Consider the following 27,610-nt stretch of genomic DNA (forward strand, 5'->3'; position numbering starts at 1 on the left):
TATCGTCAAACTGCTAGTCCGCTCTGAAGTTGTTGCGAGCAGGTGTAGTCATACAATTTGCTATGGCGACGCGAATCATTTCTATATTCAGAGCGGACTAGCAGTTTTACGCGGACTATATCTATATATATAAGCGTACTAGAAAAACAATTCTTACTAAACGACATTGAATAAAATTTACAAGAGCTTACTGTACATTTGAACTTGAAATATTTCGAAAAATATAATAAAATCACTAATGTTGACCTGAAAATTACATCTAAGTATGTTATAAATATAGTTAAAAAAACTCAAAAACACGCTTTTATGATAAAATCAACTAAAAAGTAGAAAAATATTCTATTTCATTCTTTCATACATGCAGGGTAAGATAAGGATGTATGTTGATCTCTTTCTACTGAAAAACGGAGTTACTCACTTACAAACGTACAAGTGAAGCTAATATAAAGCGTGTAAAAATCAATTCAATCGAAACAATTAAGTGAGTTTATTTTATTCATTTTTTAATATTTGAACTTTGCAATCTCCTGTAAAGTTTATATAATGCCGTTTAGTAAGTTTTGACTTAATAAAAAGCATATAAAGACGCTCTTATATTATTATTATTATTCTATTATATATTATTATTCAACTTTATGTAAAAATGTTAAATCAATCGACCGAATACTTTTCGAGTTTCGGACACAAACAGAAACTGATTTTTTATATATAAATATATAATAAATAATCTTTAACATTTACATAAAATATATCATGAATTTACTAAATTACTAATATATATTTTTAGTAATTGCTTTGGAGGTCGTGTAAGATTTATTCAAAAAGGCAGATCTTGATATGCCACATTCCATATGAAAATGTTTGATGCCTTTGTGGCTACTTCCCGCTACCTACCAAGAGATGGCGCTGCACGTTTCTGAATCACGCTATTACAGTTTTCTCAACATGTTGCTTATATAGGCGCTGAGAACTGAGACTGTCGGAGCACGGCCGCTGTCCAGACATGATCACCTGCCAAGTGTCACGCCGTCTCAGTTCGGAGCTTGTCTTATATATAAAATTCTAGTGTCACAATGTTAGTTACCGTACTCCTCCGAAACTTTACCGATTTTCACTAAATATTATATGCATATTCAGTAGGTCTGAGAATCGGCTATTATCTATTTTTTATGCCCCTAAGTGATAAGGGTTGTTCACCCTTATAATTTTTTTATTTATAAGGCAACACTACGTTTGCCGGGTCAGCTAGTATATGTATAAATGTTGAGAAAACTTCAATAGTGTGATTTAGAAACGTATAGCGCCATTTCTTGACGAGTAGTGGAACGTCACCACACTATAAAAACAGGGAATAATCTGTCATATAGTGCATGGTAAAAGGAATTTATAATATAAATCCTATTTTTAGCCTTTTTAGAAAATAATGTTAAGTTTGAAAATAATGGATAAGTTTAATAAGAAGAAGGGATTAATATTTTAAGGAGAGAAGGTATTTATATAATAAAAAGGGCGTAGTTTGGGTTAGGTTATGTCTTAGATGAGTAAAATACATAGATACATCACTCCTAACAAGAAAGTGCAATCAGTTTTGAGAATTGAAATTGTTGTAAAAAAAACTTTTGCAGGTCTCCGTTCTAAAATGTCCCAAAAATGTTTAAAATACTTATGTATTTATTAAATTACGTTATTAGTTATTTTTACGTAAGTTTTGCCTAAAAATGTATTTTTTTTATTTGTCACGAATTCAGAAAATAAATGATAAAATCATTCTATTGTGGCTTTACTCATTTCAAGGCGGTGAAGTATCTCTCTATTTTACTTATCAAAGTGTTATTTATTTTAATTAATTTAGAATGTTTAATTATGATTTGCAAGAATACTGGCACAACTCAAAGTCATGTTCCAGGGCAGCCAGTTTAAAATTAAACAATGTTTTTGTTTCGAGATCTTTTTAATAAATGAAGTTAAAATAAGGGAAAATACAGGAATAGCTATAGGCATATGTAACCACAGTGCAGTTAGACCTTAAAATAGGAAATATTTTGGATTAAATTGTACCTTTAACTGGAAAAAAATGTGAGCCGTCACGGGACGCCTGGCAGGTGTGAAACATCGACATTATTTTGTAAAAGTAATATGCAGAAAAGAACATATTGTGATAGGAACTAAATATGTCATAATGATAAAATAAAATATTACGATTTTTGCGCATGGCGACGCGTCGCCACACCGTACACACTACTGCATATAGACTGTATATATATACCATCGTATAGTGTGGCGTCGCCACGGCATGCGTCGCCACGCCAGAAATCATCACATCAAAATAATTTTGAGTTGTGCCATTATTCTTGCAAATCAGCGATATGTAGTTTTTGCTTTCACTGAGGCGAGTATTGTGGTATATTGGGTAGATTAGAGCGTTGGATCGCGATTTGAAATGCTACTACAACCCAAATCTTTCCGACATGTTGGTTAGGTTAGGATATGTTAGGTTTAGTGACGTCACAAGAGTCACGTGCGATCAAAATTGTTTGAAAAACTAATTGTGCATTTTTACAAGATGTTCCAATAAAAAAAGAAATCACATGGCAGCGTTTAGGATTCGATTTGGATTTTTATTGGTATAGTCCGCGCCAAACTGCTAGTCCGCCCTGAAGTTGTTGCGAGGTGTAGTCATACAATTTGCTATGGCGACGCGATTCATTTCTATATTCAGAGCGGACTAACACTTTGGCGCGGACTATATCTAAGTAACTGTTAGCGGAGGGAAGAGGGCCGTTCCTTTAAAATGTATTACAAATGCTGTATAAGAGTTAAACCCCCTCCTATATAAAAAAGGGGGGTAAAAATAAATCACAAATAGAGATTATTAAAATATATTGCATATTTATGTGGGATTTTAGTTTAGTTTTATTTATATTCCTTGTTGTTTTTTGTAATTTTATTAAAAGAGTTACATTATCAATAGATTAAATGAAATATTATTAAATAATATTTCTTTATTATAATTACCTTTATTACAATTTTATAAGTGTAAACTTTATCGACGTTGTGCAGATTTTGTGATGGGTGAAAAATGTTCAACTCGCGTCAGGACATGTGACCTGTACTCTTACCATGAGTTTTTACATTTTGACAAATATGACTGTTTTAGTATTTGTTTACGTATTTGCCCATACAATTTGCAATCAGCGCCCCTAGCGGATTTTATCAGAACTATAGTGCCAGTAACGTAACATTAAATGTCTAAACTGACAAAATGGCGCTTTATGTTTTGTCTCTCTTTTTTGCGAACATGTGAGGTAGACAAAAAGACTTGAGTCTACTGAAGCCAACGGAACAGAATAATGGATTGGAAGACTCATGGTAAGGGTACTGTTCCAAAATTTGTAAGACGGCAAAAGCAAGAAACTGCAAAAGTCAAGATGTCATCCAAAAAATAGGTATGTCAATGGGTTTCTTATTTTAAGTCATTTATTATTTTAACAATATTTATAATGCATAGTGCACTCATTTTATGCCTAAAAGGTCAGGTAGGTATAGTCCACGCCAATCTGCTAGTCCGCTCTGAAGTTGTTGCGAGCAGGTGTTATCTATACAATTCGCTATGGCGACGCGATTCATTTCTATATTCAGAGCGGACTAGCGGTTTGGCGCGGACTATACAAGATTTTACAAATTTATACATGGAAAATTGTAGACATTTGGAGGCTTCTCAGGACCACAGGCCGCATGTGTTGCCTCCGATTTAGTCCGCCAGTAGCCTTATTTTCATCATATTTTTAATGTATAAAAAAGTTGGAATTAAATGAATTAAAATTGTGATATCATTTAACCTTAGAATATAGATAATGTAGAATGAGCCAACCGTTCAATTTGCTTGCCTTCAAATTAAATGTATAAAAAAACTGAAAAGAAAAGCTTTATTATTTAATTAAATAAACATCTATTATAGTAACAAATGCACATATATTCACTATAATATAAATATAAAGCCTATATTTGTACATACTAAAGAATATAAGCCGTACTGTTACGGTTCATAATCTACAGGCATAGGACGTGTCAGACGCGTCCCGTTACAGACAAAACTATTCTTCAATACAATGTGTATTAATTAACTTATTAATCTATCGTAACAGCCGCAGCACAGGCCGCTCATGTAAAAATATTGTATCGAAGAATATAATTGGCCAAGTCGACTCAAACTCGCACAAGGAGGGTTCCGTGCCACAAAATTTTCATTTTTTTTTATATATAGTATCTGATATCATTAGTGTGATATAGTTTAATAGATAAAGCTGAAAACTCCTAAAAATATCGGTATTTTGTATGGCGACTTTTATTTGAAGGTGGTAGAACCCTTTGTGGTTCGACTCCGGCGGCACCACCGCCACACCTATTTCTGTTATAACAGCAGTGTTAAGCGCTGCTGTGGTGGTGTGTGCTGTGTGTGTGTGTGGCTGCCGGTTTCAAGTGTGGTACGGGAGACATACTTTTCCGAGGCGTTCCAGCTTAGTCCTCAGAGGTAGCGGCGCATCTGTGGTGGACCTCAGCTAGGAATATCTAATCCTATCTGGGGTTGATTACAGATGTCCATGAGCGGCAGTAGCCACTTACCATCAGGTGGACTGCATGCTCGTGTGCTACTCCTATATTATAAAAAAAAAAAGATTTTTTTTAGTGTTTGTTTTTGTAGCACCCACCGTTGTACATACTCTAAGAATGTTAAGTATCTACCTATTTCGGTTCAAGAGATAGTTGCCTGTGGCAGATAGACAGACAGATAGCGGCTTAGTAATGGGGTTCCGTTTTTACCCTTTGGGTACGGAACCTAAAAAATATGAGTTTGTCTGACACGACACGTGCCTGACACGTTCAGTGTCTGTTGTAAATGTAGCCTGTTCTAGATTTAAGTATTTTTACAAGTGTATGTTTATTTTTGCATTATGTATCCGCTAATAATCAACATTTAGGAAAATAGGGATGTGCACAGGATGAAAATAACTATATTTTATCAATAAAGGTTATATTTAAATGTTTGTTTTATTTCTCTTTATATAAAACTAGTTTTTGCCCGCGGCTTCGCCCGCGTTTAAAAGAAAATACTATAACATACTAACATACATAAAACTGAAAATTCGTACCTTCAACTTTGCTAAAGATCTACACTTGATCAAATGCATAGATTACGACTCAATCCTTACTAATATCGATTAAAATAATCGATGTTTTGGGTTCAAAAGATTGATTCTCCGATTAATCGATCTTAGATCGCCATCCCTAGTTCCCGTGGGATTTCCGGGATAAAAACTATCCTATGTCCTTTCTCGGGGTTTAGACTATCTTTGTACAAAATTTCATTAAAATCGGTTCAGGGGTTTAGGCGTGAAGAAGAGACAACCAGACAGACAGAGTTACTTTCGGATTTATAATATTAGTAAGGAGTAAGGATTCTCGTGTCACAATGTTAGTTACCGTACTCCTCCGAAACGGCTTTACCGATTTTCACCAAATTTTATATGCATATTCAGTAGGTCTGAGAATCGGCTACTATCTATTTCGCACACCCCTAAGTGATAAGGGTCGTTCACCCTTAACATTTTTTATTTATAAGGCAACGTTTGCCGGGTCAACTAGTTTTAAAATATAATTACATTTTAGTTAATTTATTATAATAAGAATTTGTATATTAGCAATAGAGCATATACTCCACTTGATGGTAAGTGACCACTGTCGTATGGATATCTGTATTCAATCCGAGATACATTTGTATTATCTGAGGTCGGACACTCGCATGGATCTAAGGACTAAGTTTAATGCTGTGTGCATTGATTAGTAAAGATACTTCGCCGCCTTGAAATTGAATGAAGCCACAAAGGGCTTATTATCGTAAGTTCTTTTTTTGAATTCTTGACAAATAAAAAGCATTTTTAGAGAAAATTTACGAATAAATAACTAATACTGCGTAATTTACATGAATTTACATAATAAATAAATAATTATTTCAAATAATTTAGAAATATTTTAGCACGGAGACGGGGCAAAACTTTTTTACGCAACTATTTCAATTCTCAAAACTGGGTACATTTTCTAGTTAGGAGTGAGTAATCTTTACTAATCTATGGCTGTGTGTGATTTTATTATTATTATTTTATAATATAGGAGTTGCAGACCACCTGATAAGTCGCTACTGCCACGCTTGGGCATCTGTAATCAACCTCAGATAATATAAGTTTCTTATCTGAGGTCGGCCACAGATGCGCCGCTATCCCTGAGGACTAAGCTAGAACGCCACGGAAAAGTACGTCTCCCTTCAAACCAGAACACAGCAGCGCTAAACTGCTGTTATTCAGCAGAAATAAAACCCTACCGCTACTTTATCTAATAAAAATATGTTTTTATTAATAAAGCAGATTGTAGCCTGTAGCCAATCATTGATTATACTACATATCAATCATAGATTAGTAAAGATACTTCGCCGCCTTGACATTGAATGAAGCCACAAATGGCTTATTATCGTAAGTTCTTTTTTTGAATTCTTGACAAATAAAAACATTTTTAGAGATAATTTACGAATAAATAACTAATACTGCGTAATTTACATGAATTTACATAATAAATAAATAATTATTTCAAATATTTTAGGTATATTTTAGCACGGAGACGTGGCAAAACTTTTTTACGCAACTATTTCAATTCTCAAAACTGGGTACATTTTCTAGTTTACTAATCTATGATATCAATGCTAATTAAAATTATATATCGTGTAGTGTGTAGTAACTACATACTGATAAACCTATCTAGAGTTTTTAACGATAAGATACAAATTAAGCAATGATATTGCAACAGTTAAAATTTATTGTTTTGAAATTCGACCTCTTACTACGGGGCCACGGTTTTGTTGGCTAAACAACACCTCAGATTTTTAAATAATGTGTAAATTAATTATAACTTAATTTAAAAATAATAATAAACATTGTGGAAATCCTACTTCTGTGTATGTCCTGTAAAAGTAGGTAAACTTTATTCTTTACATTTACGTCTAATAATCATAAGTGTAAGAGCATTTATCGACTGCGTTGAAGCATACTTTCTACTGCAAAATGAAGTAATATTAAATAAACGTAATTTGTTTAATTTATCAAGTATTTATTATAGTTACGAAATGTTCATAAGCTAACAACTATACTTTTTAGGATAATAACTAGTGACCTCTAGTGGAGTAAAAATATATTGAGCGAAAAGTGACATTTCGTTTCAGAAATGTGCTTATGGTCAAATTGCCAATAAATGTAAAATAAATTTAATTAAAAACTTGTGTTTAACGGCATAAATATAAGGTAACTATTAAATACACTTAATTTTATTTTATAAGACAAAAATATTTTATTTGCTTAAAACTGCAGTGTATCACTGTAATAATATCGAAATAAAGTTTATTAGATGACGCGATTGTTTTATAAATTCGTATGTTTTACGATTTTTATTGCCGGCATTATCAGGCGCAACAGTTTGCAAGGCTAATATCAAGTCCTAGACTTGGCAATTTAAAACCTAAATCCTCCCAACCACCCACCGATCGATTATTGATTTTCGTAAATGTCAACTCCTTCTTTCGCCCTGTTGCGTTGAACGGAGAACATCTAATTTTCGAGAATGTCAGCGAAAATGTCAAATAATCGCCATTTCTTGTAATTCCGGTTGTTTATTATTGGGATTGTTGTTATTTTCGCGTTTGCGGGACATTATTGTGTAAATTCATGTTTTAATTTGTGAATTACGTAACTTGTGTAGAAAAAGATGGCGTCGCCCGCCGACCTGCGGGCTTCTTTCCACGAGAGGCTAAAGGAGTCGGATCCTGACTTCCATCCGCTCGATTTGGAGCGAATAAAGGATGATAGGTACCTCCGGCGTGTTTTAAAACATAATGAGCACAGTATCACGCAGTCAACTGATATGCTATTCGAGATTTTCGCTTGGCGGAAATGGGTAGAAGCTAATGATATTACGGAGTCGAATATTCGTATGGATTATGTTAAGGAAGGGATCATCTTCCCACATGGCAGGGATATTGATGGCTGCTTATTACTGATAATAAACTGTAAGAAGCATGTAAAAGGGCAGAAGGATTTTGAGGAGATTAAACGAGCCATCATCTACTGGTTCGACCGTATTGAACGGGAAGAAAATGGGAATAAAATCACTTTATTCTTTGATTTAGACAACTGTGGTCTGACTAACATGGATATGGACTTGATTAACTATCTGGTCCTGCTTTTCAAAAGCTACTATCCATATTTTCTAAACTACATTATTATATATCAAATGCCATGGGTCATGTCTGCTGCGTTCAAGCTGATCAAGTCCCTCTTACCTGCTCGGGGGGTGGAGAAGATGAAATTTGTAAACAACGAGGCATTGAAGGAGTTTGTTGCTCCCGACCAGGCCTTGGCTTGCTGGGGGGGCCAGGATAAGTATGTATTTGAGTTTGTTCCGGAAAATAAAGAGAATGGATCAAAGAAAGTCACCTTCGCAGAGCATGGAGAACAATCCGGAGAGTTACTGGCTGTGTCTCCGAGCGAAACAATTTACTTCAGGACAGAAAGGGATGAACTCACCGGGGAGTTCAAGATTACTAACTTGGATCAGGGGGCCGTTTCCTACAAGATCCGAACGACAGCGCCTGAGAAGTTCAGAGTGAGACCCAGCTCTGGTACTTTAGCTGCTGGGGCTTCTAAGACAATAGTCATTGTGGTTCAACCCGGTTTCACCATGCGTACGAATGCAAAAGACAGATTCTTGGTGTTAGCTGTACGCATACCAAAGGCAGACATGACACAAAAGGAACTGAGTACGCTATGGCAGGATTCTGCGGAGAATAAAGTCGATGAATACCGTCTAAAATGTTACTTCCCCGAGCGAGAACGTCCACGGAACCCTAATATACAAGAAGAGCAAGCGGAGGCCGAGTCAGTCAATGATATTCTAAACTTAGTTGAAGTCAAGCAAGCTGCCCTCGAAAAGACTCTTGGCAAAATGAAGCTGCTACAATACTTCCTCATCTTATTCACCGGCATTACAATTCTGATCAGCACAATAACGTTCCTGAATGTCCGTCAGTGTGAACGCTTCTGCAGCTTCTAGCATAAGAAGTACGAAGCCCCAGCGCGGATCTTCCAGTACCTTACAATACTAAACTACATATCCGTGCTATGGGTGAATATTTCCATCGGTTACTCGCTATGGAGTACCACTGAGATGTTACTACTGTAACTCCATTACAAGGACACATTGTGTGAGTGAATTTAGTCTTCAAGTGCTTCATTTCCCTGTAGTTGCTGATGTAACTAACGTTAGTTAGGGCGAGAACGCACAGAACGTTTTTCGGAATGCGGAAGCGTCCGCATACTCTGCGGAAAATAATCGCAAATTAAGCGGAATTATTTAACAGTCACGAACACCGGAACAAATCGCGCCTTGACTATTACAACTGTTATCCTGTATTCATATTTCTTAGCGAGTTGCGGTCCCGCTCCGCACGTAACAGCGGTAGGAAAACGCTCCGTGTGTTCGTAGCCTTATACAAATTAGGTTGCGTAGTGGCCTATTCTCTTGCGCGTAATTAATGGCTCTAATTTTAAACTTGTAATTTCATTCATTAGGGCAGGGGTTCCCAAAGTGTGCGCCGCGGCGCCCTGGTGCGCCGTAGAAAGTAAAGAGGGGCGCCGTGAGTCGATCCTCTAATCATTGGACACCACAAATATTGGCGTTTTGGTCATCGATTCAAAATGAATATCCAAAGTTAACATGCAAAGCATTAAAAAATTTCATTCCGTTTGCGTCATCATATCTATGTGAAGCTGGGTTTTCAGGTGTAGCAGTGATAAAGAACAAATATCGCTAAGGATCAATGTGGAGCAAGAAATGAGAATAGCAATGTCAAGTGATATTCCCCGCTTTGAAAAACTGCGCGGAGATCACTTAGCTCACCCTTCGCATTGATTTGACTGAATACATATCGTATTTAATTTTTGTTTTTTCTCAAGTCTTTCTTCTTGTTTTCCGTTTAAATTATTTTATAATAACGTATTGTACAATTTCATATTGTGGTGTTTTAAATTCGTTTCGTTCAACTTAAGGTAACTACTATTATTGTAGTTGCCTATTTCTTTCGACTGTCTTCTTCAAATAGTTAGCTAGGACAGGGCACAGGGCGCCGTGAAAGAATATTAAACTTGTAACTGCGCCGCGGGTTACAAAAGATTGGGAACCCCTGCATTAGGGATTTATGTTATAAATTTTCGGATCTTATGAACACGGATGTATGAAAAATATACCGGTTTCTGATAACGGATAATGACATGGAATGATTTCGGATTATCCGATAGATCCGATTATTCAAATTCAATGAAAATAAAAGTGTTTTACTTTTATATATAGCTAAATTTTTACTTTATTGTTCTAGACTCGTATCAGAAATTATTCGAAACTTTTATATTGGATTCGGTTATGGTTTCGGATATTCGATAGTTATGTTTACGGAGCATCCCTAATGCGTTTAGTTTAAATCATATTATAATCTTATAATGACATAAGTGCAACTATGCACTTGAGAAATACATTTGAAACAGGCGTGCTACCTTCAATTTCCTCTCGATTTCATTACCCATCGGAATTAACGGTAGAATCCGCGCCAAACTTCTAGTCCCCTCTGAATATAGAAGCGAGTCGCGTCGCATCAGCAAATTGTAGATATTAGCGGGACGAATACAGCGCGGACCCCACCTGTCCGCTGCCTGCTCTCGCCCGCGGGTACATAGCTGCGTTAGTGTGCCCTTACGTTGCTACGGAGTATATGCTTGTAGTTGTGTTCCACTACATTGGATCTCTGACTACACCTGCGCGCAACAACTTCAGAGCGGACTAGAAGTTTGACGCGAACTAACATGAGAGTTAATTTTGCTTTGAATTGTTTGGACTTTGGACACACTTTTTTGGGCAAAGTGTTTGTACGATTTTTTATATCATTGTATGAGGGTACTTTTGCATTTAATTTTTGTAGTGATAAAATATATCTAATATTAGTAAAACATGACATAATAAGTATACAGTTTATTCATATATAGATGATTGATGAATAAAATTTGTTTCGTAGAATAGTTAGGGTAGCGGTATTTATAGTCTCCATGCTCGGCGATGGATGTAGATAGGTGGGGAGGGGGAGTGTTAGGGGTGGGATAGCAAGGGTTCCTCCCTATAGGGCGGCGGATAGAATAGCAACCACTTATACGAATGGGTAAGAAAAAAACAAGGTGTTTAAAATCATCAGCGAAAAATGGATCATCTTATTTGTCTACGTAACGGGGGGGAAGGGGGGACTTGGTTAGGGATTAGGGGAGGTTTCGATTGTCTGTAGGGGAATTTTCTGACGTATGGTAGGGGAGGGGGTGCACTAAATACTCTGGAATTTTCGCGGCAAACCCCTATATGCTGGTTTGCCACAACAGGTTCCGGGTCGATTCGCCGGATGATGAATTTGTGTCTTCATAGCACATGACACACTATATATTTCTATTATCGTCCATTATTAATATTCAATCTATCCATTGTTTTGACATTTGACAGTTTCATACTAGATATTGTCGAATGGATTTTTTGAAGGTAAAAATTGGATAGATGGATTGATTATTAATATCCGACATATACGAATAAGAGTAGATTTCACTATTTGTTTCTTGATCTACAATTTTAGATTGATAGGAAGTAGATGTTGATTCACTGGTGTTTATGTATTTTAAATTATTATTAATATAATCAAATCGAAAATAATGATATTCGTCGTAGAATTTAGTCATTAACTATATTTAAGAAGGTAGTTGGATAATTGGTGTTGTATATGGTTGTATAGGGAAATATTGGAGTATAGGTAAGATCGTAGAAATGAAAATGTAGGTTATTTTCATAGATTAGTAAAGATACTTCGCCGCCTTGAAATTGAATGAAGCCACAAACGGCTTATTAGTAAGTTCTTTTTTTTTAATTCTTGACAAATAAAAACATTTTTAGAGAAAAATTACGAATAAATAACTAATACTGCGTAATTTACACAACAAACAAATAATTATTTCAAATATTTTAGGGACATCCTAGTACGGAGACGTGGCAAAACTCTTTTACGCAACTATTTTAATTCTCAAAACTGGGAACACTTTCTTGTTAGGAGTGAGTAATCTTTACTAATCTATGGTTATTTTAGCCAAATTTACAAAAATTGGCAACACTACGCGTACATGATTTCCATGGAGTGGTCGATGTCGCCAATTTTTAAAATAACAAAACAAAAAAATATTTTAAATGATCGGTACGTATCGTGTCATATCATGTCTAAAAGTAAAATATTTAATATTACTTTGTTGGTAGCCTTTTCTACATAATTTGCGACATTTAATCGACCTGATGGTGTCGATTTTATATGTCGATATTGTAAAAATCACTCGATTTTTGACAAACGCACTGAAAATATAAGTTAAAAAATATATACCACTAGACAATTTTTTATTTAAATATCAGTGATAGTCTAATGGTTAAAACTCGGTATCAATCGGGAGATATGAGTTCCAAATCCCAGGCACCGCTGATTTTTCAAAGTTATGTGGGTATTAGAAATTAATTATCACTTGCTAAACGGTGAAGGAAAACATCGTGATAAAATCTGTACACCTGAGAGTTCTAAAAACAGTTCTTAAAGGTGTGTGAAGTCTACCAATTCGCAATAGGCCACGGTGGACTGTAGCCTAAACCTCTCTGAGAGGACCCATGCCCAGCTGTAGAGCAGCACGGGGTTGAGAATAACCAATTTTTGCCTATTAAAATTCAAAAATAGGCAATTATTGTCAAATAATGGGCGTTAGTCTACAATTTCAGTCGTACGGTCTTACCCCAGCTCCAATATAACCCCAAATAACCATATTTAGGGGTAAATAAATATTTAGTTATATAAATGTGTATGTTGCGTTGCAACCTAATTAATCAAACACTTTTGTCTAGAAAAGTATAGTATTACAAAACCTGCTTAATGGAGATATAATATAGCTTTTCTCGTTTTTAAATCTATCAATGGATGTGTCTTGAGATAAATGTTAAAGATTAGATATTTTTGAACTCAAATGATAGATTAAGTGAAAGTTACACATTATTACTGACGTATAGTAAAAAAAAAATTAAAGAATAAAATGAATGTAATAAAAAATATATATTACCTAATACCTAATAAAGAAAAATACTAACTGTAGTGATTTCCCGCAACTCGCCGAGAGATGGCGCTACACGCTTCTGAATCGCGCTATCGAAGTTTTCTCAACATCTTGTACATGTACAAGCTCCGAACTGAGACTGTCGGAGCACGGCCGCTATCCGGGCATGATCACCTAGCCTGACGGGAGTTGTGGGAAGTCACCAAATAATTAACATTTAATTCATTCACTATTATGAAATATTCACTTTAGATTATAATTAGTAACTATCTTTATATTAAATGATCTAAATCATTCCTTTATGAGACATTTAGTAAGATATTTTCTTTAATTATTTATGCAAAGCAGTTATGTCGAATAGATTGGCCACTCATTGGCGAAATCTCTCTTTATGCGAAAGTTGTTTCAGCGATTGCTGATGGGCAGACAGCCTAAGGCTATTGATATCTCACATTTTTTGAACTAACTACTTAAATTGAAGGACAAAAACAGATTTTTACTACGGAAATTCCTAAACAAATTTTATATTTTCGATTTTTGATGGCCAATATTTAATGCCAAAAATCCTGAATTCTTTATAGTATTATTTATGTATAAGATATTAAGGATTTGTAGAAACGTTTAATCTTTATAGGTGTTTTAACTTTTAAGTCTCGTATATAATCGAATAATAATGTTTTCAAAAATTTTATTAATTTTCTCGTGCTATTTCTCGATGGTAGGGTAGTCATGGGGGCCACCTTTGTGGAGGTAGACGGCTTCACCTCTGCAGAAGAGGTTTTACGGATGCGGAGGTGAAATTAGAGAAAAAACATATTCCATCAAAATGTATTTTTGCGTATCGGTAATGTTTCAACTTCGTTGAAAAATTGCGGATTTTATGCGAAAGTTCCGCAAAGGCGAAGTTCCGGTATAACTCTACCCTAAACCGTGTCTTCAGATTTTCCGTACTGCGCACAAACAAGATATAAGAATAATGTTTGGTACATATCAAATAACTTATTGTTCTCAAAACAAAAACTCTTCTTAATAATATCTATGTCACTCCCACAATTTAGAAGCCAACGACACCTCATATGTTAAACCGTCAAGCCAAATGCTGCAGCGTGACAAAGATAGAGACATACATGCGCTCAAAAACATTATTCTCAGTCAGAAATAAGTGGTCATACAAATATTGCATAAAAGCCAATTATTCGATTTTGATAGAGGGGGATTTGGGGTGGGAAGTGTCTGAAGTGGTGGTGTAGTAGTTATGTCAGCAATATTTATTAAATCAGGTTTTTGGGAAAAATGTAATAATAAGTATATGAGGAGGAATATTATTTTCCTTTCGCTCACAAGGGAGAACTAGAGGGCGTTATACATTATTAAAAATCCGTTTATTTAATACTTGAATGACCCGTCACATAAATTACAAAATAAAAATACATTTAAATAACACTAATCCTTGTAAAGTTTTCATAATTTATTGTACATAGAATTTTCATTAAATATGTAATATTTTTGACACTAAATGTGTGTTAGAAATTGTCACTTGCATAACTGAACATTCCGTTGTCCTATATTTTTAACTTAAAAAATAACGTGGGTAGATGAAATATGTAAAAGCGCCATCTGTAATGAATTGTGGGAACTGCAAGGGATATGTTGCAGGGTAGTTTTACAGGTTTCATTTTTGTGTATGTGTGTGTTTATTTTGTTTTGAAAAAAATACTTCATTTTGGGTATTCAGTATTTATGGTTAAATTAAAATGTTATCGTTTGCATCAAGAATAGTCCGCGTAAAACTGCTAGTCCGCTCTGAATATTGAAATTAATAGCGTCGCCATAGCAAATTGTATGACTACACCTGTTCGCAACAACTTCAGAGCGGACTAGCAATTTGGCGCGGACTATAACATTAAATTATTGTTCGGTTAAAGTTATTATTGATATTATTTTATTCGAATTATTTAGGTAAGGATGTGTGATATTAGAAAGTAATGGGAGACCTACATGGTGGGGGTTAGGTTTTCATTTGTAATAAGGAAGTTATACTTCTCTGGCGAAAATAATAAAAGGCCTACTATATATTTTATTAATTGAATACGCATTAATTATGCGCGCGAAAATTATAGCAGACCAAACGACTAATATGTGAAAATAAATAATTATGTTTTTTTTTTATAATATAAGAGTAGCAGACGAGCATGCAGTCCACCTGATGGTAAGTGGCTACTGCCGCCCATGGACATCTGTAATCAACCCCAGATAGGATTAGATATTCCTACCTGAGGTCGGCCACAGATGCGCCGCTACCCCTGAGGACTAAGCTGGAACGCCTCGGAAAAGTCTGTCTCCCTTACCACACCCTTCAAACCGGAACACAGCAGCGCTTAACACTGCTGTTATTAGGTAGAAATAGGTGTGGCGGTGGTGCCGCCGGAGTCGAACCACAAAGGGTTCTACCACCTTCAAATAATTATGTGTTACAACCTTAACCGTAACTTCGACTCACACTAAAAATTTATTTATCCGCTTTCGTAAACGCGCCAAAAGAAGTATAACTTCAATTAAATTGAATGTATCCAAGTGTTTTGAATTTGAATGTAAAATTTAACTGTGAAAATGTATGTGAAAAACATTTAAACAGAAAGCGACATCTAGTGAGTTGAACTGTACCCTATGAGTTTTCGATCGAGATCTCGATCAATATTCCGTTTTTAATAATCAATCTATTGTTTTGCCTACCAAAGACCGAAATTTGTCTAATATAACAAATAGTGTTATGTAGGCAAAACGTTGGATGTAATATTGATAACGTTTTAATGCGTGCTAATCGGAGGTTCGATCGCCCATATAAAACAGCGCCTCTGGTGGTCGTTTAAGAACTAAAATTTGTCACTAATGTCCGGAGATCTAGAATTCGAGCTCTCATTCCATTGATAGAGTCCTCGATTGGAAATTGTTTTTAAATACTTTTCGATGGCGCTCCAGCTCAGTCCTCAGGTGTAGCGGCGCATCTACCGACCTCAGATCTAATCTTATCTGAGGTTGTTACAGATGTCCCTGGGCAGCAGTAGCTTACAATCAGGTGGACTGCATGCTCGTCTGCTACTCCTATATTATAAAAAAACTCATGCTAAGTATACTAGTCGCTGGTTTTGGATACTAGATGGCGTTATTGTCCCAAACTTTGTTACTATTTTTCTCAAACTGCTGTAACTTTGATAGATAAAACTTTACTTGAACTACATATTTATATGGTGTCTATTTATTAAAAGTATTAATAAAATAATATTAAAGGAAGTGTTGTTCATTTATTTCACCCCACCTCAATCCCTATAACCACTTTTAAATATAATAATTATAGTTTAAAAACTAGAAACCACGCTAAAATCACACAAGGAAAATCGTTAATCCTGATTCCTGACGATCCTGATGAGGTCAATGGGATAAAAAAGCTGGAATGCCTCGGAACTGTCTCCCTTACATTTCAAACTAGCTATATGCTGTAATTCTCGTAATTATGGTACTAAGTCCCAAAAAAGTCCTTTTTGAAAAATGTAATGTATTAACCTTATAATATGTAACTACTAAAACACACTAAAATGTTCCTTGAGATACAATTCAATATTTAAAAACTAGTAAATTTAAAGTAAAAGTTAATTAATCCTTATTTGAAAAAATGTATAAATGTATACATGTAAAATGTAAATGTAATGTATTAACCTTGTAATATGTAACTTTTAGAATACACACTAAAATGTACCTTGAGATATAATTCAATATCTTAAAAACTTGTCTAATGTATTTTTAATACACAAATTGTTGGCACTCAAAGTCTAGAATAACATATATTAAGTTAGCTTTAGATGTAATGTAATATATGACTGTCTGTGTCCAAAATACAATAAAATAAAATAAAATAAAATTGTTCATTACACACATCTTCATACTTGGGTTAGAAATAAAACAACTTTACACACGAGAAAACATGTATTGTAAAAATATATTATTGTACATTTCGAAGATTTTCTATCTAATAAGGCAATGCTAGTGAACACGAAAATAATTATTACAATTCAATATATTCTGCTAAAATGCGCTTGAGGTAATAATTTTAGCATCAACATTTGGGTGGAATAGAAAAATAGTTGGTTGAACTAAATACATAATTATTTTAAAACCGACATATTGATTTTATCCTCAATATATCGAGGCCGATATCGATATTTTAATTTACATCGATACATCGATATTTCTTTCACTTCCACATGTGTATTCCCACACAATCCGGTGTACCTGCGCAGGTATACCTGAACAGGTAGACCTCTCTGATGCACCGTAGTGTTTATGGCAGGCATAATAACTTAGCCAAATTAAGAAAATGTCCAACCAAAAAGAGCTACAAAAGGCAAAAGTGTTACAACGACGCGTCAGTTGTTTCCGCTCGTGCAACAAACCACACGTAAATAGAACATTTGTTGTGAAAAAGTTACACGAAAAATTAAAAAAAAAATCAATGAAGGTTCTTATGTATCATCTAATATATAAAATTCTCGTGTCACAGTTTTCGTTGCCATACTCCTCCGAAACGGCTTGACCGATTTTGATGAAATTTTTTGTGCTTATCCGGTATCTATGAGAATCGGCCAACATCTATTTTTCATCCCCCCTAAGTGATAAGGGTTGTTCACCCTTAACATTTTTTTATTTATATGGCAACACAACGTTTTCCGGGCCCGCTAGTATAAGCATAATAAAGTCATTTAGAACCGATTTGATAATATTTTCTATTTTAAATTTGTATACTTCCTTTGTACCAAAGATAGCATTTTCACAATTTCTGAAATGATAGACGATCTTCGGTAAGCATAACAATGGATAGATTGCTTAACAATAACGGGCGTAAGTTTATTTTACTAGTTACATTATTCATCTATATATTTCATTCAGTGTTTTTCCTTTTTTTATTATAATATTTTTTTTGGCACTTTAACTTCAAAGAATTTACAACAAATATATAAAATCAATTCTTTCTTCTCATAATATTGTGTAGTATAAGGGAATTTCAGCCGACAAAGAGGCGCCACATATCCTCAATCAGGCTCAATTGAAACATTTCTAATATTACGAGCTTTTGCCCGCGTTACGAAGTAATATTTTCATCACCTATTTTATCCCCTTGGGGGTAGAATTGATCAAAATCATTTCTTAGCGGATGCCTACGTCATAACATCTACCTGCATGACAAGTTTCAGCCCGATCCGTCCAGTGGTTTGGCTGTGCGTTGATAGATCACTATGTAAGTCAGTCACCTTTGAGTTATATATATTTAGATGTGGGCGGGTGTAAACTTGAACGAAGCCCCACGAAGGTAATCTAATTTTACAGGTTTTTATAGTCCGCGCCAAACTTCTAGTCCGCTCTGAAGTTGTTGCGCGCAGGTGTAGACAGAGCCAATGCGGTGGAACACAAGCATATACTCCGTAGCAACGTAAGGCCATACTAACACAACTATGTACCCGCAGACAGCTAATCTCGCTAATATCTACAATTTGCTGTTGCGACGCAACTCGTTTCTATATTCAGAGCGGATTAGCAGTTTGGCGCGGACCATACAATCTATAAGGAAACTTGTAGGCATTAAGTCGCCGTCTCCCCTAAGTCTGGCAGTTAATATATTTAGAAAACTTTCATAGTGTGATTCGAGAAACTAGTGCTGCCATCTTTTGACGCGTTGCAGTAACTCATCAACGTATAGTCCGCGTACAACTGCCAGTCCGCTCTGAATATAGAAATGAGTCGCGTCGCCATAGCAAATTGTATGACTACACCTGCTCGCAACAACTTCAGAGCGGACTAGCAGTTTGGCGCGGATTATACCACAAGTGTGTTAAACAGAATTATATAAATTTAGGAATTATTACGATAAATAGCCATCTTTGTTTAGGGTTGGAGAGGGTTTATTCAACCTCTTGTATGTTTTGTTATATAGAGGCAGACAAGCATTCAGTCTAGCTGATGGTAAGGCTACCGCCGTATAGACATCTGTAATCAACCCCAGATAGGATTAGAGGTCTACCTGAGGTCGGCCACAGATGCCCCACCACCCCTGAGGACTAAACTGGAACGCCTCGGAAAAGTATGTCTACCTTACCACCTTCAAAACGGAACACAGCAGCACCTAACACTGCTGTTATACAGAAATAGGTGTCAGTGCTTCGGGAGTTGCACCACGAATGATTCTTCCACCTACTTCTGCATTTCCATCCACATCTACTCCACAACTCTGCTACCACCACGTTTCTCGCTCATCATCTGCTCCCAGTTCTTAGCGACCATGCAGTACAACTGCATCGCTGCTCTCGCGTCCTCCACCGAACTGTGTTCACCTGACTGTATGTCTATGCCGAGTAGCTCCTTCGCTAAGCGTTTCAGGGACGGGGTACTGCCTTTCGTTACCTGAAATGTTAATAATTGACCCATTTAATGACTGTAATTTTTAACGCGCTTTTATTAGCTTGGGTTGTATGTATGTAGGTATGTATGTAGGTATGTATGTAAGTAACAAGTAACGGAATCTTTGAACCCGATTTCTGTCCACTTTGAACGTTTAATTTAATTCAACATTTTGAAGAATTATCAAAAACCGATGACGGAATACACGATTTTAATAATTTTGTACCATTGCCCTTATCAACATCCTCAGGATTAAAGATTTTCTAGGCGAGATTGTTCATGCGCCTAAGAAGAAGTTGATCCCAAGTTACTAGATTGCAAATAATTATTGCTTTTTAGTTTCAATAAGACGACTGCGTAGAGTATGGCATTCTAGTAGACACTCAAGTGACAAAAAGAAACTAAATAAATCCATCCAAGAACTCAAGACGCTTATTAAGGAAGCAAACAATATTGCTGTAGATAGCTATCTGGAAGGACTAACACCAACAAAACACACCAATTACTCACTATGGAAAGCCTGTAAAAACCTTGGTCGGCCACTACAACAAACACCACCTTTACGGTCACCAAACGGTCAGTGGATTAGGACTGCCCAAGAAAAAGCAGAGGCATTTGCTAAGCACCTCAGCCAAGTATTTACACCAAACGATGCTGCACCAGATGCGGATGAAACAGACATCGACTTCACTCTCAGCCAAGATCTCCAACTGGACATACCTCTGAAATTAGTGACACCCAGTGAAATATATAGAAACCTCAAGTCACTTAAGAGCAATAAAGCCCCGGGATACGATATGATCGACAAAAAGGTCCTTAACGAATCACCGCGTAAAGTTATGGTGTACTTAACGATGTTATTCAATGCAGTAATAAGAGTTGGATACTTTCCAGACCTATGGAAAGTATCAAATGTTATAATGCTGCAAAAACCTGGAAAACCCATTCATGAGATCACATCGTACAGACCTATCAGCCTCTTGCCGATAATGTCAAAGCTTCTGGAGAAGTCACTACTTCACAGAATATCACACGTCATTGAAGAGAAGTCAATCATCCCGGAACACCAGTTTGGCTTTAGGAAAGAACACGCGACTGTAGAACAGGTACACAGAGTCTGCAGAGTGATTAGAAAATCAATGGAAAAAAAAGCATATTGCTCGTCAGTCTTCCTGGATATACAACAAGCCTTCGACAGAGTTTGGCATAAGGGTTTGCTATATAAAATAAAAGCAACATTACCACACACATTCTATAATGTCCTCAAATCGTACTTGTCTGATAGATTGTTTCAAGTCAGGGAAAGTGACTGCACCTCATGTTTTCATGAAACATCTACAGGCGTCCCACAGGGCTCTGTGCTGGGACCGATCTTGTACACGTTGTATACGTACGACCTACCCCAAAACGATGATGTTACCATAGCAACCTTCGCTGACGACACAGCTCTACTTTCATCGAACAACTGTCCGATTAAAGCTTCTAAGGTCCTACAGAACAGCCTAAACGAAATTGAAAAATGGCTAGCCAAATGGAGGATTGCAACTAGTGTATCTAAGTCAGTGCACGTAACATTCACACTCCGAAAGGGCGATTGCTCACCAGTCAGCCTAAATGGCGTCCAACTACCACACCAAAACACTGTAAAGTACCTCGGCATGCACTTGGATCGTAGACTCACTTGGAAAAAACACGTCCAAACAAAAAGGGACGAAATTAATCTAAAATACAAGGGTCTCTACTGGCTACTTGGACGAAACTCAAAACTATCCACTGACAACAAGCTGCTCATATACAAAACAATACTGAAACCCATTTGGACTTATGGTATACAGCTGTGGGGTACGGCAAGTACCTCTAATGTCATGATCATCCAACGAGTACAAAATTACATCTTAAAACAAATATCAAATGCACCTTGGTTTATTAGAACAACAGAGGTCCATGAAATCCTGAACATACCCATGGTAAAAACAGAAATAGAAACTCATGGAGAAAAATATAAAAAACGCCTACATAGGCACCCCAACCGACTGGCGGGGCAGCTGGCAACTGCAGTCACTGAACGTCGCCTAAAAAAGCGGCGGGATATGTTCGATGACGCGTGACTAATAGTCCGAAAATAAAGAAAGGGTTGGCTCCGCTGGGAGCAGTTCCCTACAAGCCTTATAAGACTCACAACACATCTGTTTATAGTCGCAGACAGACTGATCGCAGATGCTAACACAAAAAAAAAAAAAAAAAAAAAAGTTTCAATAAGGCATAACTTTTAGTTTATTTTTACAATATAGCAGATGAGGTGTGCACTTCCAAAACCCCCCACCTTCGATCAATTTGAAACTTTGCACAGATTTTTGGCGCATACCAATAGTTTCCGAAAAATTTTGAAAATTAGATTTTAGTACACGCGTTATATTAATATAGTGTGAAGTTTTCTATAGTCGATATTGTAACTTTTTTTTTTATAATATAGGAGTAGCAGACAAGCATGCAGTCCACCTGATGGTAAGTAGCTACTGCCGCCCATGGACATCTGTAATAACTCCAGATAGGATTAGATATTCGTATCTGAGTTCGGCCATAGATGCGCCACTAGCCCTGAGGACTAAGCTGGAAGGCCTTGGAAAAGTATGTCTCCCTTACCACACCCTTCAAACCAGAACACAACAGTTTAACACTGCTGTTATTAGGCAGAAATAGGTGTGGCGGTGGTGCCACCGGAGTCGAACTCAGTTAAGCCTCCCTTACCACAGCCTTCAAACCAGAACACAGCAGTGCTTCACTGCTGTTATTAGGCAGAAAGACATGCGCCGATATTGCGGCCAGAGTCAAACCACAAAGGGTTCCACCTTATGCCTAAGATCTGTAGAAACCATAAAAATATCTTACCGATCTAAAGGGCTTGTACTTCGAGGTATCCCTGATATTTCTATTAGGATGTGAGAGGAAGAGCACACTCAAATCATTCTTCAACGAGTGTCCGACGAGTATCTTCCCTTTCAATATCTCAGACACCTCATTTTGTACTGTTGTGAAGTCTTCACCGTTGAGAAGGTCCTCTCGTCTTACTCCACTTACTTTAGTCCTGGAAATATCATTTAAATAATTCATTGTATTATAATAAAGATTACATTACTTTAAGTGCTTTTCTTATATTCTTTTGAAGGTGGTAGAATCCTGTGGTTTGACTCCAGCGACACCACTGCGACACCTATTTCTGTTATAACAGCAGTATCAAGCATAGCTGTGTTCTGGTTTGAAGGGTGTGGTGAGGGAGACTTACTTTTCCAAAGCATTCCAGTTTAGTCCTTAGGTGTAGTGGCAAATTTTTGTCCGACCTCAAGTAGTAATATCTAATTCTATCTGGGGTTGATTACAGATGTCCATGGGAGTAGCAACTTACCTACAGATGAACTATATTCACAAATGCTACATCTATATTAAAAAAAAAGGTATGTTATGTAAAAATGATGAAAGAAATACTGATGCTGGGTAACTTACATATCGACAGGTCCTACATAAACTGGTGCAAGTGCATTTTGACAACTTTTCAGTAGAGCGATATGAATGTTCTAATGCATGTAACTTTAACATTATTCATGTATAATGCATTTTTTTTCAAAAGGATTCAATTATACCATTTTAAAATTTTAACTATGTACGTTGAATAATGTTACAGTTACACGCATTAGAACATTCAAATCGCTCTACTGTAAAGTTGTCAAAATGCACTTGCACCAGTTTACGTGGGACCTGTAGATATATGGTGATCATAACTTATCTTTAAGTATTAGATTCACATGAAATTTTGTACACAGTGTCAGGGGTCTCAAAAAGGACATAGGGTACATCACATCCCAAAAAAATACTGTTCACAAGGGATAGATATTATAAATATTGTCATCGACTGCAAGAGAAGCTGCGGGTAAAAGTTATTAAATAAAGTTACCTACCTATAATCCTTGACTTCTTCTCTGGGTTTAACGAACTTATCATAAATGCAGTCCCCGAATTTATTCACAAGAGAAACTCTAGCTAACATATGATCTTCACCATCATAACCAATGCCAACCATTTCACAGTCCATGGCAATAAATTTAGTTATCCTATTTTCATTAGATTTTCGCGGGAAACTTGTCTCTGCCCTGTTTTTGTTTTCTAAATTCGGCTTATTATGCAAATTATTTATTATCTGTGAACTATTTACACTAGTATCAAAATTTGACGGTTGGTTAGATTTTTTTTTTCGCGCCCGCCTAAATGTTCCGGTGTATTGTTGTTTGTTTTCGTTCGATTTCTCGCTTTTATTCTCTGTAGACGCCATCATAAGTGTGCTAGATAAGAGTTTCTGCCAATTCGCGTCAATACTGCTACGATTTATTATGCTCTTGTTTGGTACTTCGATAGAGTTACGCTTCCGTTTCTTCGTAGTTTCCACCATATTTACATTAAACACAGCTCCCAACAGTAACTTTATGATAAATAACACGAAATAACAACTATTATACACGATGTTTAGTAAAAAATCGACAATAATAAGCAAGGTATAACTTATTTCTGTGACAACTATAAATGGCATTTCTGGTGACATCCGTGACAGAAATACCGCATGCTCGTTACAAATTACAGAGTTTTTTTTTTAAATGCGAACACTGAAAATTTTATATGATTCCATCCTTGTAATATACTTTATTTATATGCGTTTTTTAACCGTTTGTCATTTTAGAATTAGCTTTACAATCGTAAGAAGTGTTAAGGAAAATTAAAGTTACGTTGACGAATAATTAGGGCGTATGTAGCCTTATTTGATACATCGCGTGCTTAAAGGTAAAAGGGCCTATAGCTAAGGGTTAATAGGGATTTATGCTGAAAGGGCACATAATTTTTTTTTTTTTTTTGCCATTCGGTTTGAAATTATCTGAAATGTAAAAATTTTTTACGTTTCAGATAATTTCAAACCGAACTAAAAATTTTTTACGTTTCAGATAATTTCAAACCGAATGGCAAAAAAAGATTTTTTTATGTGCCCTTTCAGCATAAATCCCTATTAACCCTTAGCTATAGGCCCTTTTACCTTTAAGCACGCGACATGATGTGCTCATATTAATCATAATGTTTTTGTTTGTTACATACAGTGACATACATAATTTTATGTTTTCTGTCTAATACATAATAGTAAGTAAAATCTACAGTTTTTAAAATATGATGTTGTAAAATTTGGAAAATTCAAAAACTTTAACTTCAACCGTTCGTAACGCCCCTAAAAAAAAGTTAATTGATATTTAAGGATGATTATCGCTTACATTTTTTATGTTTATTACTTCACATTGAATAAGCAGTTTAAATCTCTTACATAAACACATTCATCAATAGATTACATACCTACTGTTAAAACAAATGTCAGTATGCCAAAAACCCGGCATCCACGCAAACTGCGAGCAAGACAAAAAAACCAGCCATGTAAATAAACAATTTATCGCGGAAATGTCATATACCGCCGACGTGTTTTGCAACCGTGGTGGGGCCGCTGCGAGCCATGAGCCTCCAGTGCGGACTTTCTAATCGTCGCGTTCAGTCATACACACGTTAGTCTCCAACCCGCGATGTCGTTTGAGCTCCTGTGTCGCTCGCTGGCCGCCCACGGTCAAGACCACCTAGTGAAGTACTGGCCGGAGTTGTCCAAAAATGAGCGGGAAAATTTGGTGAGCGAGCTCCAGAAACTCGATGTGGTTGAGATGAACGAAATTTTCCGACGCGCGATGGATTCCACTAAAGTGATATTGGAGCGAAATGATGCTGATTTGAAGCCAATCCCGCAGACCCATTACGAAGCTGTTCCCGATTTGTCAGAATCGAAGATTCGTGAGTACGAAACCATTGGTTTTGAGGAGATCAGCGCTGGTCGGGTTGGTGTGCTGCTCCTTGCTGGTGGCCAGGCCACTCGCTTAGGCTTCGGACACCCAAAGGGCATGTATGACGTCGGTCTACCGTCCCACAAAACCCTCTTCCAGATACAGGCTGAAAGGATCCTACGAGTGCAACAAATGGCCGCAGAATACACTGGAAAAGAAGGCTCTATTGTTTGGTATATCATGACCTCGGAGCACACCATGAGGCCGACCGCCGACTACTTCAAAAGCCACTCCTACTTCGGACTTAACGAGGAAAACATTGTCTTCTTCGAACAAGGTACATTACCATGCTTTGATTTCGACGGCAAAATCATATTAGACTCGAAAAGTCATATATCCTCAGCGCCTGACGGTAACGGAGGCTTGTACCGATCGTTGAAAACTCAGGGAGTGCTCAACGATATCACAAGACGTGGTGTGAGGCACCTACATGCCCATTCGGTGGACAATATCCTCATAAAAGTAGCAGATCCTGTCTTCATTGGGTATTGTAAGAGTAAAAACGCCGATTGTGCAGCTAAAGTAGTCCAGAAATCCACTCCGAGTGAACCCGTTGGTGTGGTATGCCGAGTAAACGGTCATTATAAGGTTGTGGAGTACTCCGAGTTGACTGATGAGGCAGCTGAAAGAAGAAACCCTGATGGTAGACTTACCTTCTCCGCTGGAAACATCTGCAATCACTACTTCTCGTCCGATTTCCTCGTTAAAATCTGCGATTATGAATCAAAACTGAAACTACATGTCGCTAAGAAGAAGATTCCGTACGTAGACGCTGATGGTGTACGTCAGAAGCCTTCCGAACCCAACGGAATAAAGATGGAGAAGTTTATCTTCGACGTATTCGAGTTTGCGGAGAAGTTCATCTGTCTAGAAGTGGCACGAGATGTTGAGTTCTCAGCGCTGAAGAACGCTGACTCCGTGAAGAAGGACTGTCCGTCAACTGCTCGTGAGGACTTACTCCGTTTGCACCGTAAGTACATTAGGGAAGCGGGGGGAGTCATTGCTGACGATGTTGACGTCGAGATCTCTCCGTTACTGTCTTACGGAGGTGAGAACTTAACGGAACTAGTCGGTAACGAAGTGTTCACGATCTCACCATTCCATTTGAAGAGTATGAACGAGGCGGCCACCAACGGAGTCAATGGTAATGGTAACGCTCATTAATTTTGCACAAGTTCATTTCGTTAGCAATACTGAAGTCTTAGTATGAGTTTTCAATACAAAAAAGCCTTTGAATAGTATCGTTATGATATCAATATGCCAAAAAATGTAAAAATTAAGCTATGTTTTAAACTCAGTTTATTTGGAAAACCACAACTAATTGAAAAATTATTTACTTTAATAAATTATTGAATTGTTTTATTCAATATAAGTTACTAGTTGCTCTAACTAAAACTTTTCGTATTGAAGACTCATAGTAAAGCTTCTGATCTATGTCATAACGAAACCTATTCTTCGTTAATTTTTATTTACAATCCGTCAACGACAATGTTGATGACATAACGAAAAGGAGTCTTAAAGTAATATTTTTTATTACATTCAAATCAAAAATGTAAGATTGTTATTTTTTCTATTGTTTCTAAAAATTAGAAATTATTATTTTACATTGATTATGTTTCATTTGTTTGTGTGTATATAAAAGACAGTATATAAATTGCATAAAATGATTTATTAAAATAATATATAATGAATTAATATTTTACAATATAATACGTATTATATCATAATTAATTCTAAAAAATTCTAAGGGATTTTTTAAATATTTCAGTTAAATATATACGTCTACGTTTTGCGTCTTTATGCCCGCTATTAATAATCTATCTATCTAATTTTCGTCTATCAAACATTAAAAAACAATTTCTAATAAGCATAAATTGTCAAATGTAAAAATGTAAAAATTTAATCTTATTTATAATATTCTCGTGTCACAATGTTAGTTACCGATCTCCTCTTTTAGCTTTACCGGTTTTCACCAAATTTTATATGCATATT

General features: G+C 36.3%; 3 protein-coding genes across 3 annotated transcripts in view; 2 read left to right on the forward strand and 1 right to left on the reverse strand.

Annotated features, from left to right (window-relative positions):
* LOC140755632 (uncharacterized) overlaps positions 1–24,310 on the reverse strand; it is a 224,412-nt gene extending 200,102 nt beyond the window's left edge. Inside the window, exons 1-3 of the mRNA XM_073090935.1 lie at positions 23,660–24,310; positions 22,596–22,791; positions 18,563–19,709 (exon numbers count right to left, since the gene is read on the reverse strand). Of these exons, the coding sequence (XP_072947036.1) occupies positions 19,524–19,709; positions 22,596–22,791; positions 23,660–24,297 (1,020 nt within the window). The 5' untranslated portion in view covers positions 24,298–24,310 and the 3' untranslated portion in view covers positions 18,563–19,523. The remainder of the gene's footprint in view (positions 1–18,562; positions 19,710–22,595; positions 22,792–23,659) is intronic.
* LOC140755429 (motile sperm domain-containing protein 2) lies at positions 7,610–9,665 on the forward strand. Its single transcript, XM_073090637.1, has one exon. The coding sequence runs from the start codon at positions 7,807–7,809 to the stop codon at positions 9,148–9,150; it is 1,344 nt and encodes a 447-aa protein (XP_072946738.1). The 5' UTR covers positions 7,610–7,806; the 3' UTR covers positions 9,151–9,665.
* An 865-nt stretch (positions 24,311–25,175) lies between the features above and the next one.
* mmy (UDP-N-acetylglucosamine pyrophosphorylase mmy) lies at positions 25,176–27,332 on the forward strand. Its single transcript, XM_073090869.1, has one exon. It carries the CDS (start codon positions 25,310–25,312, stop codon positions 26,780–26,782), a length of 1,473 nt encoding a protein of 490 aa, XP_072946970.1. The 5' UTR covers positions 25,176–25,309; the 3' UTR covers positions 26,783–27,332.
* The last annotated feature ends 278 nt before the right edge of the window (positions 27,333–27,610 follow it).

This window comes from Epargyreus clarus, unplaced genomic scaffold (assembly GCF_041222505.1).
Source record: "Epargyreus clarus isolate Ecla_fem2 unplaced genomic scaffold, WU_Ecla_fem_2.2 ptg000033l, whole genome shotgun sequence".
Taxonomy (NCBI): domain Eukaryota; kingdom Metazoa; phylum Arthropoda; class Insecta; order Lepidoptera; family Hesperiidae; genus Epargyreus; species Epargyreus clarus.

Excerpts from the sequence above, each read along its gene's own strand:
- LOC140755429 (XM_073090637.1), top strand. The coding sequence starts at position 7,807 with ATGGCGTCGCCCGCCGACCTGCGGGCTTCTTTCCACGAGAGGCTAAAG.
- mmy (XM_073090869.1), top strand. The coding sequence starts at position 25,310 with ATGTCGTTTGAGCTCCTGTGTCGCTCGCTGGCCGCCCACGGTCAAGAC.